Here is a 15,930-nt window from a genome sequence, read left to right on the forward strand (position 1 = left end):
ACGTTGCGCTAAAGATGACCGCGCTACATAAAATCACATGTTAATACAGCGGTTCTCAAATGAGGGTAATAGTACTCCCGGGGGTAATTGAAGGAACTTCAGGGGGTACTCGAGATTTTTAACAAAACAAACAAACAGGTTATTCAATTTCATTCTTGAAAAAAAAACACAGATTCTCCTCCATACTAGAATGGTTGGACCCAACTTGTCAACTCGTCACCTGTCAAGTTAGTGATTTATTTTTGTGAACACATCCCTACTATGGTTGCAGAAATTGAATATTTTTCTGTGGACAAATATTGATTTTTAATTATTTAAAAGCAGAAAGCAGGTCTGACACTTTATTTTGTGTGGAAAAATATGAATTCAAAATTAAGTTATTTGTTTTTGAGAACAGATTTCTTCTATGATCCAAAAGATTACTGTATACTCAATTACCGAATGCCACAATATGTTATGCTAAGGTATTTTTCTGTTATCTACACATCTCAACGGGGGTAAATGTAGGAACTTCAGGGGGTACTCGAGATTTTTAACAAAACAAACAGGTTATTCAATTTCATTATTGAAAAAAAAACACAGATTCTCCTCCATACTAGAATGGTTGGACCCAACTTGTCAACTCGTCACCTGTCAAGTTAGTGATTTATTTTTGTGAAGACATACCTACTATGGTTGCAAAAGTTGAATATTTTTCTGTGGACAAAAATTGATTTTTAATTATTTAAAAGCAGAAAGCAGGTCTGACACTTTATGTTGATTATTTTTTGTGGAAAAATATTCATTAAAAATTAAGTTATTTGTTTTTGAGAATCGATTTCTTCTATGATGCAAAAGATTACTGTATACTCAATTACCGAATGCCACAATATGTTATGCTAAGCTATTTTTCTGTGTTATCCACACATCTCGACTGGGCATCATTTCTCATTTTCAATCATTTATATTGAAGCACGCATCATCTGAGCTTCTCTCAACTATATTTAATTTCACCTACCAGACAGACAACATGATACCCCAAACAGGTTATTTTCTCATTTTATCCCACAACTTCCCACAGTTCGGCTCATCACAATTTCCATGCATCTGAGAACTCTTTTCAAGTATCACGAGATGCATTGTGGGACTTTCCCCCTACCGCCACAAAATATCTCCGCTGACTGGCTCATCATGAAAAGCATTTCGTTAGATTTTCAAAAGTAATGTTTGTAGACAGGGGTAGGTGTCGTTTGAGGGTGGTGGGCGGAGTTTGAGGAAGTGAGACAATCCTCAGGAAGTCGCAAAAAATTGAAGTTGAGGAAACAGACTTGTGGTGTTTTTTACTCGCTCAAACCACAGGCTGCCACACATGACACAATTGCAATGCTAACCGTTTAAGCGTATGTGTTTTAAGACAACGGTTCACAAAAGGTTTGAGTTTAACCAGGGTTTCAATTAAGTGCTTTTTAATGCTCTGACAGGAACAAAACATTTTCAAATTCAGAGCAAATCAATTGGAACATTAAGTAATTTATATTGATACCACTATAAATGTAGTCGCAAGTCTGCGCATATAAGTACTTCAACCGTTGTGCACACACTTTGCAAATTACATTTCTTTCCCCAAATTTTGTGAATACTTTTAAAGGTGTTGTAATTAAAGTTATTTATGGATATTTTTTATCCCTCAACCACTCAAATTTTTCAGCGGGATCAATTCTATCCACACCTATGTAGGTTGAATTTATTAATACCCAAAAAAAAAATTCAAAATCGGAATGGCCTGTCTTTGTAGCCTGACACTTAAACTGGTCTATACCGCCACCTACTGTCTTGAGGTGAAACACAAGTCAACAAAGAACTTTCTGTTTGCTGACAGTTTGACCGCCGCTCAATGGAATGTGGCAAAATTGCAGGAAAATCAATGTAATAAATCCCATTAAAAGGCATCACCCAAATTGTAATTATAATGGTTTTATATGATCCCAAATTTGGACAATGACTACTTTTGTACACAAAATCTTACACGTCTAGCTTCGATCGCACAGAAATGTCAGAATCGTTCCATTTTGAAATATTCCATGTTTTCATCATCTGCTGGAAATTTCAGCTCCCTAGTCTTTTTTTCCTATTGATTCTTTCATGATATCATATAAAAGTCAATGGAATTTTCATAATTTGTAACATAATGCCTCTTGGGTTAAAGAAAGCGGGTCTTTTTAGTGAAATATTATCTCAGCAATAAAAAATGAATTGGTTATTGTACTTCCTGCACATTGCTGGGATTGCAAATTTGTGGGATGTAGCCACCAGTCAGCGGAACCTGTACCACGGTTTCACCTTGTAAATCCACCAGGGATGGATGGTCTTGGGGGTCCTCCCAACTGCCTCCCCAATCCAACCCCGGGTTGTGGGGCCAGGAGGAGGAGTCCAACTCCAAGCCGGTCAGCAAGTTTCCCAGAGTCAGTCCAAAGCCGCCAGGAACCGAGTCGTCCCTCGCGGGGTCCCGGTCTGGCTGGTCTTCTGGCGGAACCTGTGCCAGCTGAGGTTTGTAACCGCTGTGCAGCGTTGCCATGACAACCGCATCCATAAAACAGGGCTCGCCGTCAGCGGGATGATGGACGTAGGGGACGGAGCGATACGAGTCCTCCTCGGAGGCAAAACTGATGGGGGACAGAGGGGGGTCACTGTCGGCGTACGGGAAGGACGGCTCGCTCCCGGCGTCCCGCTAAGGATTGGACATGTTTGAACATTAGACAATCCCAAGTCACATGGTCTTGTTTTGGCTGGTGCAGGGGTACCTAATCAGGTGTCCTACCTCGAGTAATTTGATGGCTTGGCTATTTCCTGGTTTGGGAAGCTTCTCCACCAACCAGTCAGGACCCAACAATGCAAATCCTGCTTTGATTCTGATCATCACACACACACACAAATTTGTGCATAAACATGCTCATCGGTGCTCCTGTTTTGGTTAACAACAAAGGGTGTTCCAAGTTGAACGAGGAAAAAAACAATTTCCATACCTTTGCCTCACGCAGCTCCAGCACGCCAGCTGTGCCGTGACGGCCACCGCAGCCAACACGGGCAAAACCAGCAAGGCCAGTCCAGCTGCTTAAAAAAAAAAAAATTAGAATTAAAATTAAATAAAAAAAAACAATCACGATATGAATGCAGGATTAGGCACCTGCAGACTCTTTGGGCCGAGAGTAGATGAGATTCCCGCGCGGGCCCTCTCCGGCGGCGGTGGAGGCCGACATCTGTATGGCCACGCCTCCCTGGCGAGTCTTCAGCCAGGTTTGCCTGGGACCCGTCGCAGCCAACACCGCTGAAGGCAAAGACATCATCAGCAGATGAATGATACTTCACATCTGAAATTTGATCGCTTGTAGTACCAAAACTGTCCACTAGAGGTCACTGCTGTGTTGAATTAGAGTCTTGCGTTCGTTTTCTTTTCTTCGCAATTTCCTTTTTTTGCATTTCTTTCAATGTGACGCTTTTGTTCACCTGCGATTTCTTCGCCGTGCATGCTGGGGGTCTTCATATAGACAGTGTAGCTGTTGATGAAGCCTCTCTGCAGCTCAACCGCGGGGTCCGCCCACTGGATGAGGACGTGTGTGGTGTTGTGGTCCAGCACCGACACGTTGGGACCGGAGGTTGGTTCTGAAACATCAAAGTATGACGCCCGTGCCTCCTAATAATAACTTTAAGCTTTAACGATGTTTCATCCGGAAGTTATCAGGGTTCATGATATTATAAGTTTTTTTTTTTGTGGGTGTATTTGTCATTTTTATGATGCACTTGAAGGAATTGCATTGTAAATTTCATTGTACTAGTACGATGATAATAAAGACAGTTCAATTCCTAAACGGATCAATTTTTTTCCGAATTAAGTGACACGTCTAAATAAAATCATTTAAAAAATAAAAATACAAATTAAAAAAAATGTCATGTTAAATTATTTCTTTTTGTTGTAACACAGTCGTATTTATTTAAGTCAAAATGTATTTAAGTTTTTAGTTTTATAATGTTTTATAAGTTTTATAAGTTTTATAATGATACACATAACAACGACTTCTTTTTAAAAAAATCCACATTTTGTTTTATATTTTGCATATATTTGCTAGATATTTTCCCTAAACGTTTTTCCTCTAGTGAAAAAGAAGACTAAAATAGCCAAGCTTTGTTGATGGTGTATGTAAAATTAATCTAATATATTTTGTTAATTAGCAAAAAAAAGTTTCGACTTTTCATTTCATCAGTTAAACATTAAATAAAATATATTAAAAAATAAAAAATATATTTTTTAAATAAAAGTTTAAGCATTTATAAAAATACTCAATTTTCATTGGGGACTATGTGTCAAATTTGGAAAGATGTTGTTAGTGGGGGGGTGCAGAACTGTAAATACTATTCATTGTGCTTCACTTTTTTTTAATCTTTTAAGACAAATATTAAGCAAAAAGTGTGTATTACTGAGCTGTCGCGAGTAGGCCAGGATGGAGGTCGGTATGCTGACTCCTCTTCTGTTGATGGCGTACACTGAGATGTTGTACCTCACGCCCACAGACACGCCTCAAAAAAGGAAATAACAAGACATTTTGGATGCAATGCGCTCGCTGGCCACTAGCTGTCAGTAGCGTATCGAATAAGAGCCCGCCTGAGTTCCTTTCCTATTGCTGAACGTGTGTTTTGTTTCTCTACCTGTGACGCTTGCCTTGTTTTGATCCGTGGACACTTGTCTCCAGTTTAGCTCACTTATTCCCACGTGTACGCTAAACCATTCCAGCACATAGTACAGCTCTTCACTTCCTGGTCTTCTTGGTCTAGCCCACTCCCAGGAGACAAGCATAGCACTGCCGTTAGCCACGGGATCGGCTCGCTTGAGAACAGGCCCTGGGTCACCTGAACGGCAGCGTGCTACATTAGCTTTCTTGCTAGCACCTAGCCATACTTTACATCCTGATTTAGGCTTGGAAAATGAGTTGATAAGTTATTTACGTGTGTACCTGAGAGTGTGAGAGGCACACTAGCTGGCGGCGACATTCCGTAAGTGGTGACCACACTGACATTGATCGCCCCAAGATGGGGCGGAACCTGAAGGGAATACTGGCACACGGACTTGGCGCAGGTCACTTTCCGTGCTGTGGTTCCCTGGCCCTGGTCCACCTTGTAGAACTCCACTTGCCCGTTGTACGAGCCTGGAGGAGGAGCCTATAAATGGTAAGATTGTGTCAAATACACAAATGGTGCCCAATCTATGGCCCAGGGGCCATTTGTGGCCCTCCGACCGTTTTAAGCGGCCCATGGCATACCCTCAAAACAAACTTTGCTACTAATAACATTCGCCAGCTGTTCTGGTGGGTTACAGGCTCGCTGACAACCAAACAAAAAACAAAACCAAACAAAAAAAAAAAAACACTGTAAAATAGAGATAAAAAAAATAGCTAATTATTTATTTAGCTAATCATTTATTTTGGTGTGCCTGATAATAAATAAATGCATCCTTCTATTTGACACCTCTGATTTACACATTGTGTTTTTTTTTCCCCAAACATGTTCAGAGATGTTTTATTCCAATTTAAATGGTCTCCTTCAAAATGTCAAACATCTTTGAAAAGCATGTTACCTTCCAGAAAACGGTGACAATCTGCAGTGAGCTGCTCTCGTGATTGCTCAATATCCGCCACACACGCAGCGGCTGAGACGGTCCTAAAGATAAAATGCACAGGAAATATATTAGTCATCACTGATTATTTGTACTGCACTGATAACATTTGTACAGAGAACGACATTTGCTTTCCGACTCCAAAAGCGTCAGTAGTTACAGGTGAATTGTGACTTCATTAATATAGGAACAGATGAAGTGGATGGGTTTCTCGAAGCGAGTAAATAAAACATAACATTTGCAGAAACTGAGGGCCAGTGCGAGGATCTTGATCATGAAAAGCAGGGGCCCTAAGACGGAACCTTGGGGAATCCCTTTGGTGATTCGGGATTTAATTAATGTAGGAACAGAAGGAGTGGATGTGATCCTCAAAGCGATTAAAGAAAACATAAAATTAGCAGAAAATGAGGGCCGGTGCTAGGATCTTGATCATGAAAAGCAGGGGCCCTAAGACGGAGCCTTGGGGAATGCCTTTGGTGAATAAGGAGAAGGACTTAAATGGAAGCAACTTCACTGGAAATTTGACCTTTACCTTTACCGGGACTCCTCCGTATAACCTCTGTACTCCATTTGCTGCATTTTCTGGTTCCCGTGGTACACGCCCTGATCTGGAACTGGTAGTCTATCAGAGGCTCCAGGCCCTCTACTCGGAACTCGTTCGGGCTGAGTCGTGTCGCCTCCCGATCATCCTAAGCAATAAAAATCGGGAGGGAGGTCACCGCAGGAAGTCCGCCCTGCCCTGGAGGATATAACTTTTTTTTTTTTTTTTTTTTTTTACCCAGAGAGAGGCGTTGAGGAAGCGGAGTCTGACTGAAGCGGTGAGCTGTGACAAGTCTTCGGGCGTCTCCCACTGCAAAATGGCCGCCGACGTGGAGGAGTTCTCAAAGTGAACATTTGTGATGTTAGGCGTTTGGGGTATGACTGTAGGAGTGGAGAGAACCCCGTCGGTTAAGTCATTCAAATTTCGGATAACCCGTTTCCAAAATGGCATTGCAGTTGTTTTATTTTGTTGATAAAAAGAAAATGTTTATATTTGATATGTACTTTTCTACTATCTATTCTTTTTTTGTTATCTTAATCATTTGGGTTATCTTTGATTTTGCCATTTTTAATTACTTATAGCGTATTGTTTTATATATGTATGTATGTTTGCAAATATATACAAGTATGTATATAATATATAGTATATATAAATATATAGACAATATATAAATTCATTTATACTTGTATATAATGTATACATTTGTAAATATATACACACTATTTATATGTGTAGAAAATATATATACATACATAAGATATATACATAGATATGTACATATACATATATTATTGATTCAATTGATGTACTTTTATTATTTACCGTACTAATATTAAAGGTTATTTTTTCCCAGAATTTATCCTCTTATGTTTTAGTATTTCTTTCTTATATTTGTTTTTTAATATTTGCATAACTCGACTGTTAATCAATGTGTATGATTTGATTGTTTTTTGTATCAAGTTGTAAAAGATAACGATAACACATGTGATAATAAAGCTCTGTATTTTTGTACTTTTTGCCCCTAATTCATTTCTATTTGTATTTCTATGCATTCAGAGTTCATTGGCGGTTTGCTCACGTATTTGTGCGAGTCGTAGCGGAAACATATCCGAGTGCGAGCGTCCAAAGACGTTTTCAGCGCTAACCACTAGCCGGTACCGCTGATTCAGGTCCAACTGGGCTTTCGCTAGCACGGCGTTGTCCACCTCCGAGGTCCAATTCAAAGTTGCGTTTGCACTGTGTGCGACGTACACAAATGTTAGCTTTGGCAAGTGAATCGGATCGGTCGTTGAGTGATTGACAGCTGACCTGCTGAGCGACACCTTGTAGGAAGTGTCCACGTGGGTTTGGCGTCCAACCCACCAACGGCACTCCACCCAGGGGGACCGCGAGGTGGTCTCGCAAGTGATGTTTTCCGGCTTGTCCGGGGGCCCTTTGGGCATGGAAAATACTTGATGATGTCCATCTTGTTTTGGTTTTTCCTTAATTGCTGTTTAGCTAGCTGCTGACAATGCTTATCATTAGCCATAATGCTACTTTGTTATTGTTCTTTTTTGATACATTTAATGGCTATCTTGCTAGCTATATATATATATATATATATATATATATATATATATATATATATATATATATATATATATATATATATATATATATATATGGTAAATTCAGTTGCTGCCTAGCTAGCTAGCTGATAACAATGCTCGTTGTAAGGCAAAATGTTACTTTGTTGTTCTTTTTTGGGCAAAGCTAGCTAGCTGCTGACAATGCTTTTTGCTAGCAAAAATGCTTCTTTTTTTGGTGGGAGTACATTTTGGTGCTGTTCAACTAGCTAGCTGCTGACATTGCATGTCATTAGCCATAATGCTACTTTGTTATTGTTATTTTTCTTATATATTTAGTCGCTGTGTTGCTAGCTAGCTAGTCAGCAATTAAATCTTTACATATATTATACATAGTTTTTTTGAGAGGCGGGAGTAAATGTTGTTGCTGTTCAGTTAGCTAGCTGCTGACAATGCTCATCATTAGCCATAATGCTACTTTGTTATTGTTATTTTTTTATATATTTAGTCACTGTCTTGCTAGCTAGCTAGTCAGCAATTAAATCTTTACATATATTATACATAGTTTTTTTTGAAAGGAGGGAGTAAATGTTGTTGCTGTTCAGTTAGCCAGCCGCTGACAATGCTCATCGTTAGCCTTAATGCTACTTTCCTATTGAAGTTTTATGATACATTTAGTCGCCGTCTTGCAATCAAATTAGTCAGCAATGAAATGTTTAGCTATATTATACATAATAGATACAATAAATATCCTACAAACTAGCTAGCTAGCTGGTTACTGCGAGTGATTTAATTGAAAAAAGATTTCCAAATGGCTGCTCCATTAATTGGCTGGTCAGAACCACCTCCAAGTGCCTCTTCAGTACATACGTCCGCCTCGCAGGCTTTGCCCTCCGACGATGTTGATGACGCCGTCCATGTGCAGCCTGCATAGCAGGTCGAAATTTGGCCAGCGGACGTCAGGAAGCCTGAACATCACCACCGAGCTGCAGCCATTTTTCGTCCACTGAGCCTCGGGCTGCGGTTTCATCACCAATGACACTTTCGATCTACGAGGCATCAAACATCAACATTTTTTTTTTTTTTTTTTACAAAAATTTTACTTATTTTATTTTACAAAAAATGTCATCATTTTCATTTTTTTTACTTTTTTACTAATTTTTTTACTTTCATTATTTTTAGTTATGTAAGGACTGTTTTTTTTTCATTTCTATTATTTTAATATTTGTATTTTTGTCAAGGGCAAGTTATTATTTTATTAAATTATTTTAAAATATTTTTTTCATTATTTTAAGTATCTATTCAGATTTGTATCAAAGGTTTTTATGACTATTATTTTGTTATTTTGATACCTCTTGTATTTCTATTAGATTTGATAATCTATTATCACTTTCTTATAAATGCAATACTTTTTTTCAGTAATTACTGCAAGATTTGCAATTCTTTTTCTACTTGATTTTTTTTTTTTTTTTGCTTTCCTGTACGCCAAGTCCCCACCAACACCTTTTTTTAACCGCCAATCAAATTGTTGATTAATAAAATGACGATTTAAGCGAAATGATTCGATTTATTGCCTAGCCTTAATTCTGGTATGTTTTTATGTAAAGACTTTTTTTTCTTTTTAATGCAGCCCTTGATATTTTTTTTACTACTTAGATTTTTTGCAAGATAAAATTTAACCTTTTTTTTTATTACAAATTGTATTTTTTTAAAGGTGCACTTTGAATAATCAGTACTGATAACACAACTAATACTGTTTTACTTTTATTTCATTTGCTTGAAGCTGTGTTTTGATTCTTTAAAATACATTTATTATGTTTGATTATGCGAATTACTAAATGACTAGTTCATATATATATATTTATTTATTTTTTACTTCCATGATCATTTCTACAACGGATTCCCTGGAGGAAAACGTGTTAAAAAGGAAAAAAACTGTCAAATCAGCAAAAGCGTATTTCGGAGTTCTAATTCTGACAACTGACGTTTAATTTTCACGTTTTGTCGCCGGGTTTTTACCTCCATCCGCACTTGTTGATGTGGCAGTACACCCGCAGATCCGAGCCCAGCAAAAACGGCGAAGGCGGTTCCACCTTGAGGTAACCCAGGCTGTCGTCAAACCTCTGGCAGCCGCCAAAGAATCCGCCACTTCCTGCGCAAAAAGCGTAAAAACGCCAAACGTGGACGAGTGCGGGAAAAGTGATGGAATACTCACTGGTGAGGAGAAGAGTGATGAAGCATCTCCAGAAGGTCATCGCAGCTCAGCGCCAAAAAGTCTCACGCCGGTGGAAGAACTTCCTGGCGCCGAGCCATCGCTTTTGACATTTTGTGAAGCGTCCGTCTGATAAGATGCAAGAGGCAATCAGATAAACGTGTGAAGATGGCACGGAGAAAGACTAAATGAGGCCGTAACCCACTTTAGGGGGGGAGGGAGGTCGGGGCGGGGGGGGGGCGGTTAGTCACAGGAATCTTCACGTCAACAGGTGCCCTACTTCACTCACCGCAAGATGACATTCACACGCAAATGTTCCCGTTTCAACACACAACCTGCCAGGATGTATGTTGTCGAGTGGTCTACGGTGGCCCTGAAGGTTGGAATTTGATTTTGCTTTTTTGTTTGTTATCACATTTAGTTTGTTAAGTTATTGTTATTGTTAAGCTATTTTGTGTGATATGTACTTCAAGGCCAGCGCTTTTTCATGGTTTTCATGTGCGATATCAAAGGAAAAGCATATAAAAAAAACACCAGGAGGCGAAAATATTGCATAGATTGTCAAAACATGACGAGTTTCAATGTGTCACGCTGCCGTTCGTTTTAAATGCTTGCAAACAGGAGGTCGAGAGGTACACCATATAGGGGTCAAATTTGGCCCATGTCAGGCTCATTTACTGCCATTCAAAATTGGAAATATTGTCAATGTTGGATATACTTAACCCAATGTTTTATCATGCATTTCCTCCAGTTTTCTATATTAATCTTTTTAAAGGCTACTCCTGAATGGGGCACAACAGAAATTTTTGTGTTGAATTTTTATGTTTTTTTTGGTGTTCATTACATTATGAAGAGGCGTAACTCCAAAACTATTTGAGCTAGGGGATTGAAAATTTGGATTCTTTCAGTTGACATCACAAAGCACGAATCGGATAAAAACCTGGCAAATTGAAGCGGCGTATGATTTGATGTGGATTGACTGTATTACTTCTTTTATGTAAAAGCAGTAAAAGTTGCATCGTTTTAATGATTGCTCACAGTACATACGACTGATACAGATTCTAGTAAATCATTGCTAGAGGTGTTTCGCGGGTCATAACATACACGAGCAAATGTATGTAATTATACGAAAGGATAAGTCAGGTGAAGGCAAATTTGTTGATAGAGTCGTACAAAGGTCTTTCCAAATCCACAACGGCAATAAGAACAAACTATAGAGAGTGCACACTCCCTCCGTGCGCTCACTCCAAGCAGCCAACTGGAAAATCATTTCACCTCTACTCCTATTTTTCACAACACATGGGGATATTACATAACTTTTAGCCCTCCTCCTTTTCTCCTTTCCCTCAAATCAACACACCCAAATGGTGGACGGACGGATGAGAAAAATCTTCAAACAATCATGATTTTTCAAGCTCTTTTTGAGTGTCTGGACCCGAGCGGCTGGTTGCTGTTTGGGGTGGCGGCGCTGCTGCTGACGGACATACTACGAAACTGGCGGCCTGCCACTTTCCCACCGGGACCTTTGGCTCTGCCTGTTCTCGGGAATGTCTTTACCGGAGTGGACTACAAATCCATGGACAGCGTAAGACCAAATTCATGTGATGCTGAACTTTTTCAATCCCCAAAACGTACAGTGTTCCCTCGCTACTTCTCGCTTTAACCTTGGCAGCCTCTGTGCTTCACGGTTTTTTAACTGTAAATGCACATGCCACGGGCACTCTTGGGACGTCCAACCACTGCAGTGCACATATTTACTTAAATCTTAAATTTAACAGTAATTGTACTGTTATCCCTTCTCTTTTCCATGCCTTGTAGTCAAGCAAATTAGTTGGGGCTAGTGGCTTTCGTATTAACGGCGATAGGATGTCGAACTCAAGTGAAGTCCGTTGCTGACCAAACGAGCGGAGTTTACACTTGAAATTCCAATCTATTACAAAAAGTAACAGGATTCCAAAGCTTTCTTTCCACTTCGCCGATCTCTTTCAGCCGCGTTTGAGTGTGAACTTCAGTCGTAATGAGGATGGAAGACTAGAGTCGTAATCTAAAATGACTGGACAGGCAATCATCAATCAGTTCTCGGGCACTCCTACAAGACACGTGATTGGCTCCCGGCGCGACCATCGAGGGCATAGAAGTGCCTGAGTCTTATGTAAATACTTTTCACCTAAAAAATGCTGGTACCCACATACACATGGATGAAACTTCCTAACCATAACCCTGAAAATTGACATCCTTGTCTTGTCTCGGACTCGGTCTTCTGAGCGCAAAAACGAAATCAACTGACCGAACCAAATCCATGCATTCCGACGTCCTCCTTCAAAAGACACTTGAAACAAAGTTTTTCAGAGAATAAAAATAGTTTTTCAGATCATAAAAATAATCATCTTATTGGTCAACCTGATCACAAGGGCCAAAGCACAGATTTTGTTCCAATAGTAAGCCAACAACAGAGTTTTAGAATCTACAGAAGTTTTACCAGCTATAGAGAGTTGGTGTTGGCCATATTTCAGGAAAATTCCGTTTTTTTATGAAGAAAATTCACACCATATCACACTTTTGTGGTGGCAAAATGTGTATTCTTCTGTTTTAAACCCCACCCAACTGAGGGAGATACGCATCTTGCATTTTTTTGTTCAGCTCGCAAAGCAATACGGCCCTGTGTTCAGCTTGAGGCGAGGTAGCGAAAGAACGGTGGTGGTCTCAGGGTACCGAATGGTCAAAGAGGCGCTCGTCAACCAACTGGACAGCTTTGTCGACCGACCCACTCTGCCGCTCTTCGATAATATCTTCAAAGGCCTCGGTAAGTGACTCCATTTAAAAATCCTCCCGAATTTCTGAAGGAAAACTCCAAATGGTAGATCGAGAGATTACCCAGTGTCTCACCTAAAGTTTCGTTGAAAATCCCTGGTCGAATATCTCCATCCTGGATTATTTATTTCACGGTACTTTTTTCAAAACGTTGTTAAAACAGGTCTTAAAAGAAATCATTGGTGATGGAGATAATCGGCAAGGATGTTGAGGGCATATTGTGGGAACGTGACTTTAAAAACGGAGCAATGGAGAATCCTAGGCAGGTCCCTCCATAAAGGTAAAAAACCGTGGCACAGAATACTGGGAAAGTGCGTTATACTTCAAAAGGATCATTTGGATTGAGAAAATAAGTCATTTGTAGTTTGGATTTGCAATACCGATGCATTATTAGTGACACCAGGCTTGAAATTTTCCCTACACCATTGATATTAAATCGGAATTGTCTTCTTCTACCAGCAAGGTAAATTGATCTTTTCTAACACGGAGATTAGAGTTTAACTGTTCACATGATTGAAGGTGTTGCGTTGAGCAACGGTTACGTCTGGAAAAAGCACAGGAAGTTTACCAACACCCATCTGCGCTACTTTGGAGAGGGGATGCAATCTCTGGAGAACTACATCAAAGTGGAATGTGGCTTCCTGTGCGAGGCCATCAAAGAGGAACAAGGTAACATCCCCCTGTGAAACTGGGGTACGCAGATCAACCAAACATGTTCATTTGTGCTTATTTTTAGCCTTAAGATTGGGATTGCTCTGCTAGATCCAAAAAGTTAGTGACCTTTTTGTATCTCATGATACTTTGCATTACCAGAGAATCCATTCAACCCCGATTATACCATTACCATTGCGGTGAGCAATATCATCTCCTCGGTGTTGTTTGGACACCGCTTTGAGTACAGCGACGCAAATATCCACAACTTTCTTGAGTTGGACAAGGAGGCCATTCAGCTCGCCGGATCTCCACAAGCACAGGTCAGAGGACGGCGCAGTCTTTTCAAAATAAGCCCTTGTCATATCAACCAAGGAGTCGGTAAGCCTTTCGTTCCGTCTGCAGCTCTACAACGCGTTCCCCTCGATATTCAAGTACCTGCCTGGCCCACACAAAAAGGTCCTCGGCAACTACAAGATGATTGAGCGTTTCTTGGAGGATGAAGTGCTGAAGCACCAGGAGGAGTGGAACCCGGATGAACCCCGGGATTATATTGACATGTACCTCACCGAGATAGACAAGGTGTGCTGTGCAATAGAAGACGGACGGATGGATGAGCGAATGGGTCATGGATCCAAGATTGGATCCCGTGGCGGAAAAGGTCCATGGGAAGACCCGTAGGGTGTTTGGATGCATGGATGGATGGACAAACTGACAGACAGATGAATGGACGGTTGGATGGATCCATAGATGGATCAAAAGACCGATGAGATGGATGGATGGATGGATGGATGGATCCATGGATGGATGGATGGATGGACAAACTGACAGACAGATGAATGGACGGTTGGATGGATCCATAGATGGATCAAAAGACCGATGGGATGGATGGATGGATGGACAAACTGACAGACAGATGAATGGACGGTTGGATGGATCCATAGATGGATCAAAAGACCGATGAGATGGATGGATGGATGGATGGATCCATGGATGGATGGATGGATGATGGATCCATGGATGGATGGATAGATGGATTCATGGATGGATGGATGGATGGATCCATGGCTGGATCTATCCATCCAAAGCCTAGAAATGTATTAGAGCATTTTCTCTAGATGAAAGGAGACCCCCAGGCCGGGTTCAACATTGAAAGCCTGGTGGTTACTACCCTGGACCTGATGGAGGCGGGCACAGAGACCACAGCCACCACCCTTCGTTGGGCTCTAGTATACATGATGAACTATCCAGATATACAAAGTGAGACAGTCTGTCGAGGTCCAAATCTCGATAGAGGCTCTACAATTTCCCATTTGCTCCCTAGAGAAAGTCCAGGCGGAGATCGACAACGTGATTGGACAATCTCGCCAGCCCGCCTTGTCCGACCGAACTGACATGCCTTACATCGAAGCGGTTATCCACGAGGCCCAGAGGATGGGCAACATCCTTCCCTTGGGATTTCCCAAGATGGCCACTAAGGAGGCAAAACTGGGAGGCTACACCATCCCAAAGGTAAAAGTGATACGGGAGAAAAATGTGTTGACCTGGAATCATAACGGTAAAATGGGAATCGTTTTCTCTTCCCGTAACCGCTTCACAGGGCACAGAAATCGTTACCAACCTGGCGTCTGTGCTTTTCGACGAGAACGAATGGGAGACCCCGTACGAGTTCAACCCACAACACTTCCTGGATTCGGAAGGCCACTTCCGCAGAAGGGACGCCTTCCTGCCATTTTCTGCAGGTTTGTTCCAACAACATAGCAGCTCTGTCACTGCTCTTAAAAATGTAATCCCAAAAACTAAAGAGTCAGAGATGTTACCTGCTAGGTAAGCGGGCGTGTTTGGGCGAGCAGTTGGCGCGAATGGAACTCTTCCTCTACTTCACGGCCCTCCTGCAACGCTTCACTTTTGCCCCCGTCCCTGGGGAGATGCCCAAGATGGAGGGGGTGGAGGGCTTCACAAACGCCCCCGCAGAGTTCCGGACCATCGCCGTACCTCGCTGATGACCTGGTCTCCTTGAAGCGGGACCGACACATGATTAGGATTCCACTTTGTATGACACATCAAATAAATGGCAGGTTTTTGTGATGTAAAAATTGAGGCCGAGATCAATCATTTTGCCAGTACAGCTCAGATTACAATATTCGCAGACTTTATTGTCAGAATAAAGTCATAGTTTCGGTTATAGTTAGTTCGCATGAACGGAGTGTTTTGATGATCCACCTCGTAAGAGAAAACAAAATGTCTGATATCTAGAAAACACGTGCTTTAATTTCAATAGAAAACCAACGAAAGCATTACAACAGTGGTATTCAAGTCCCATGTGTAGTGGACCCCAAAATACGAAATTAATAAGTTCCGAAGTTGGGATCATAAGGCGAAATCTTTGTATGGCGGCCAATAGAAACCTATGGAAATTAGCTCATGTGTATAAAACCCCAAGTAAAAACATCAAAATTGTATATGCATATTAAAAAATGATAACAAATAGCTTAGTATATGTAAT

General features: G+C 40.8%; 2 protein-coding genes across 4 annotated transcripts; one reads left to right on the forward strand and one right to left on the reverse strand.

Moving 5' to 3' along the window:
• Positions 1–777: 777 nt before the first annotated feature.
• il23r (interleukin 23 receptor) lies at positions 778–10,093 on the reverse strand. 3 transcript variants are annotated; one of them, XM_088425982.1, is made up of 16 exons: positions 9,966–10,093; positions 9,770–9,902; positions 8,621–8,799; positions 7,494–7,617; positions 7,264–7,421; positions 6,423–6,565; positions 6,177–6,333; positions 5,606–5,688; positions 4,986–5,190; positions 4,681–4,881; positions 4,453–4,551; positions 3,484–3,639; positions 3,164–3,304; positions 3,003–3,087; positions 2,798–2,888; positions 778–2,707 (listed from the first exon to the last, which is right to left on the reverse strand). In XM_088425982.1, exons 1-16 carry the CDS (start codon positions 10,003–10,005, stop codon positions 2,237–2,239), a joined length of 2,466 nt encoding a protein of 821 aa, XP_088282108.1. In that variant the 5' UTR covers positions 10,006–10,093; the 3' UTR covers positions 778–2,236. The 3 variants fall into 3 exon arrangements, with proteins under 3 accessions (XP_088282108.1, XP_088282107.1, XP_088282109.1); XM_088425981.1 differs by having other exon boundaries at positions 3,003–3,090; XM_088425983.1 differs by having other exon boundaries at positions 2,448–2,642; positions 3,003–3,090.
• Positions 10,094–11,248: 1,155 nt separating this feature from the next.
• Positions 11,249–15,524, forward strand: LOC148416554 (cytochrome P450 2J2-like). The gene is made up of 9 exons (XM_088425525.1): positions 11,249–11,547; positions 12,603–12,765; positions 13,293–13,442; positions 13,587–13,747; positions 13,830–14,006; positions 14,543–14,684; positions 14,749–14,936; positions 15,025–15,166; positions 15,252–15,524. Exons 1-9 carry the CDS (start codon positions 11,365–11,367, stop codon positions 15,425–15,427), a joined length of 1,482 nt encoding a protein of 493 aa, XP_088281651.1. The 5' UTR covers positions 11,249–11,364; the 3' UTR covers positions 15,428–15,524.
• The last annotated feature ends 406 nt before the right edge of the window (positions 15,525–15,930 follow it).

The sequence above is a fragment of the Hippichthys cyanospilos genome, chromosome 10, assembly GCF_059441005.1.
Source record: "Hippichthys cyanospilos isolate Australia breed blue-spotted pipefish chromosome 10, RoL_Hcya_1.0, whole genome shotgun sequence".
Taxonomy (NCBI): Eukaryota; Metazoa; Chordata; class Actinopteri; order Syngnathiformes; family Syngnathidae; genus Hippichthys; species Hippichthys cyanospilos.